Source organism: Trachypithecus francoisi, unplaced genomic scaffold (genome assembly GCF_009764315.1).
Source record: "Trachypithecus francoisi isolate TF-2019V2 unplaced genomic scaffold, Tfra_2.0 Lachesis_group2, whole genome shotgun sequence".
NCBI classification, from domain to species: domain Eukaryota; kingdom Metazoa; phylum Chordata; class Mammalia; order Primates; family Cercopithecidae; genus Trachypithecus; species Trachypithecus francoisi.
The window spans coordinates 138,190,375-138,194,556 of NW_022681465.1; the positions used below are offsets into that span (position 1 = coordinate 138,190,375).

Consider the following 4,182-nt stretch of genomic DNA (forward strand, 5'->3'; position numbering starts at 1 on the left):
CACCACCACATCTGGCTAATTTTCTTTTTTATTTTTTTGAATAGAGACCAGGTCTTGCTATGTTGTCCACGCTGGTCTTGAATTCCTGGTCTCAAGCTATCCTCCTGCCTCAGCCTCCCAAAGTGCTAGGATTACAAGTGTCAGCCACTGCACCCTCTCTCTGCGACTTTTGAGGCTAGATCCTAAAATTTCACCTAGCATTTAATCACAAACTGCCCCAAAACTGTGTGAGAAAGCCTAAACTGGCCCCTGCAGAGAGACATAAGGAGAAGCCCTGCAACTGTATGAAGGAGGAAAAAGCTGTCCAGATAGCAGTCAGCTGCTCTAGCCCTGATTCTGTCCCAACTCTAGCCACTATCTACAGTCACATTGCATCTCTCTGAGAGATCCCAAGCCAGAACCACCCTGCAAGTCTTTGCCAAATTCCTGACCCACAGAAACTGAGAAAAAAATAAAAAGATTATTGTTGCTTTAAGCTTCTACCTTTTGGAGTAATTTATTCAGCAATAGACAGAAAGCAGTTCTGTATGTACTGATATAAAGTAATCTTCAACACATAATTTTTAAAAAGGAACAGAATAGTGTGAATTCTATGCCCCTCTTGTTTAAAATATATACAGAGAGAGTCTTATATATGCATATAATCGTGGTTTGCCAACCCCAGGTGTGCTTAGAATCTCTAGTGGGGCTGGGAGCAGTGGCTCACACCTGTAACCCCAATACTTTGGGAGGACAAGGTGAGAGGATCGCTTGAGATCAGGAGTTCAAAGTCAATCTGGGCAACATAGCAAGACTCCATCTCTATAAAAAATACAAAAATTAGCCAGGTGTGGTGGCACGTGCTTGTAGTCCCAATTACTTGGGAAGCTGAGGTGAAAAGGTTACCTGAGCCTGGGGCAGTTGAGGCTGCAGTGAGCCATGATTGTACCACTGTACTCCAGCGTGGGCAACAGAGTGTGACACCCTGTTTCAAAAAAAAAAAAAAAAGGAAAAAGAAAAAAAGAATATCCTGGAGAGCTTTTTTTATTTTTTATTTCTAAAATTTATTTTTGACTTCCGGCGTAGCCATGGCGGCTAACGCTACTACCAACCCGTCACAGCTGCTGCCGTTAGAGCTTGTGGACAAATGTATAGGATCAAGAATTCACATTGTGATGAAGAGTGATAAGGAAATTGTTGGTACTCTTCTAGGATTTGATGACTTTGTCAATATGGTGCTGGAAGATGTCACTGAGTTTGAAATCACACCAGAAGGAAGAAGGATTACTAAATTAGATCAGATTTTGCTAAATGGAAATAATATAACAATGCTGGTTCCTGGAGGAGAAGGACCTGAAGTGTGAATGAGTTTCCTTGACTTACGCTAGATTCTGTTTTGTCTTTTAATGACAAGAAAATGGAATTTTTTTTCCCCACCTTCTAATGTTTAAATCCCATAAAGCTAAGTTTCCCGTTAAAGGGAAGTGCTTTGAAGATGTGTACCCATTTTTGTAAGTTAATCATGATTATCCTGGAGAAAGAAGAAAAGAACTTCTTCTTTGGAGACGAAAATAAAGGTGTTTTTGGTTAACTGTCATTTTATTTATTGTACTGCAGTAGCCAGTAGAACAAAGATTGTGGTTATTTTGCCACTTACTTTTCTATCATTATACGCTTATTTGCTTTCTCATTTACATGACCATTTGATTCTCAAACAAAAGTTGTTCCAAACAAAATGATGAACTTTGATTTGAACAGGTGCATTTAAACAACTGGAAATGATCACTTAGAAAATTAAATTAAAATGCTGTTGTTTTGTAATGAGGATTTCTCTACTGATTTCAAATTCCATGGACTCCTATTGAAAACAAACAATATACAGGTAATATATGCACATTGTAGAAATGCAGGAATTATCTATTGCAATTTCCCTAAAGATACAAATTTTATCTATTTGTCTATAAAATTAGTTCAGAGAATTATTACCTTAATGTAATTTTTACTGAATTGCCAGGAAATTAGTGGAGACAGAGGTTTAAGGTAAAGGATACTAAAAACAGCTAAGAACTCTAGGACTCAGGTAAAATCAAGGAACTGATAATAAGATCATAGAACTGTATAAATTAAGTCAAAGAACTATTAAAAACAAACAGGCAATATGCACACATCGTAGAATTATAAGTAAGCAAAAAGGAGAAGGTTGATCATGCTTTGCTGTATATCTTCGTAGACTTTCTCAGTCCACTCTCAGTACACATTTTATTTTACTTGTTCATCCTGATTATACTGTTTTTATCCTCCACTTAAGCCATTTTTTGAATGTAAGTGGTGAATATCTTTCCATGTCAAATATTTCAACATTAATGTATACATAATATTAAATGGATTTACTATAAATTATTTAGCCTATTCTTACCACAGTAGTCCAACTAGATCTTTATACATTTTTATTTTTCGAGAATAAACTCAAAAATGTGTAAGATCAAAGGGTGTATATTGTGTTGCCAAGAAAAACTTTGTGCCAATGTATATTTTTGCCAGGTGTCTTTCATAGTACCGTTTATATCCTTCCCAACATTAGCTGTGTTCTACCTTCTCTCCTCTTTGCCATTTTTACAGGCAAAACCTGGCATGTCTAAAATTTTCTTTTCCTTTTTTTTTTTTTTTTGGAGACAGAGTCTCGCTGGAGTGCAGTGGCATAATCTCGGCTCACTGCAACCTCCAGTCAGGCTGGAGTGCTGTGTCGCGATATCAACACGACCTCTGCCTCCCAGGTTCAAGTGATTCTCCTGCCTCACCCTCCCGAGTAGCTGGGATTACAGGTGGGTGCCACAACTCCCATCTAATTTTTATATTTTTAGTAGAGATGGGGTTTTAACTTGTTGGCCAGGCTGGTCTTGAACTCCTGACCTGTAGTGATCCACCTGTGTCGGCCTCCCAAAGTGCTGGTATTAAAGGCATGAGCCACCAGGCCTGGCCTAAGATTTTCTTGATTAATTTTGATCTCATTTGTATTTTGTAAATGACTTATCTGATGAGGCTTTTGCCATTGAGATGTTTGTCTTTTTCTTACTAATTTGTAAGAATTCTTGATGGGTTTCTCTTAGTCATGTATTTTGCTAATAATTTCCCTAGTTTGTAGTTTGCCACTTAGTGCTATTTTGACGTAAATGATGTATTTTAATGTAGTTACATGTTGACCTAGTCCATTATGGTTTCTGTATTTGGTCTACGTGGATTGGAAAGACTTTTGCTTTGATTATACTTTTCTTTGGGCACTTTAAAAAAAAATAAAATAAAATAAAATTTATTTTTATTTTAGATTCAGGGTGTACATGTGCTTGTTTGTTACATGGGTATACACATACTGAAGGGAACTGGGTTTCTAGCGTACCCAATACCCAAATACCCAAATGGTGAACATTGTACCCAACAGGCAGTTTTTTCTGTTTCTTTCTGGTTTTTTTGAGACAGAGTTTTGCTCTTTAGCCCAGACTGGAGTGAAGTGGCACGATCTAGGCTCACTGTAACCTCCGCCCCTTGGGTTCAAGTGATTTTCCTGCCTCGGCCTCCTGAGTAGCTGGGATTACAGATGGCCATCACCATGCCTGGCTAATTTTTGTATTTTTAGTAGAGTCGAGGTTTCACCATATTGGCCAGGCTGGTCTCAAACTCTTGACATCAGGTGATCCACCCGCCTTGGCCTCCCAAAGTGCTGGGATTACAGGCATGAGCCAGCGCACCCAGCCCTGACAGGTAATTTTTCAACCCTTGTGCTCCTCTTTTGGAGTCTCCAGTATCTGTAATTTCCATCTTTATGACCATGTGTACCCATTGCTTAGTTCCCACTTATAAGTGAGAACGTGTGTGTTTGGTTTTCTGTTTCTCAGTTATTTTGCTTAGGATAATTGCCTTCAGCTCCACCCATATTGCTGCAAAGGACATGATTTTGTTCTTTTTCATGGCTGCATGGCAGGCTTTTAAAAGCTATCAATGGGCCGGGCGCGGTGACTCAAGCCTGTAATCCCAGCACTTTGGGAGGCCGAGACGGGCGGATCATGAGGTCAGGAGATCGAGACCATCCTGGCTAACATGGTGAAACCTCGTCTCTACTAAAAAATACAAAAAACTAGCCGGGCGAGGTGGCAGGCGCCTATAGTCCCAGCTTACCCGGGAGGCTGAGGCAGGAGAATGGCGTAAACC

At 39.4% G+C, this 4,182-nt stretch overlaps 1 protein-coding gene across 1 annotated transcript; it reads left to right on the forward strand.

Annotated features, from left to right (window-relative positions):
- The first annotated feature begins 1,057 nt into the window (after positions 1–1,057).
- On the forward strand, positions 1,058–1,801 carry LOC117065591 (U6 snRNA-associated Sm-like protein LSm5). Its single transcript, XM_033180554.1, has one exon. It carries the CDS (start codon positions 1,068–1,070, stop codon positions 1,341–1,343), a length of 276 nt encoding a protein of 91 aa, XP_033036445.1. The 5' UTR covers positions 1,058–1,067; the 3' UTR covers positions 1,344–1,801.
- The last annotated feature ends 2,381 nt before the right edge of the window (positions 1,802–4,182 follow it).

What these genes read in the sequence shown, in the direction of transcription:
- LOC117065591 (XM_033180554.1), top strand. Translation starts at nt 1,068, where the DNA reads ATGGCGGCTAACGCTACTACCAACCCGTCACAGCTGCTGCCGTTAGAG.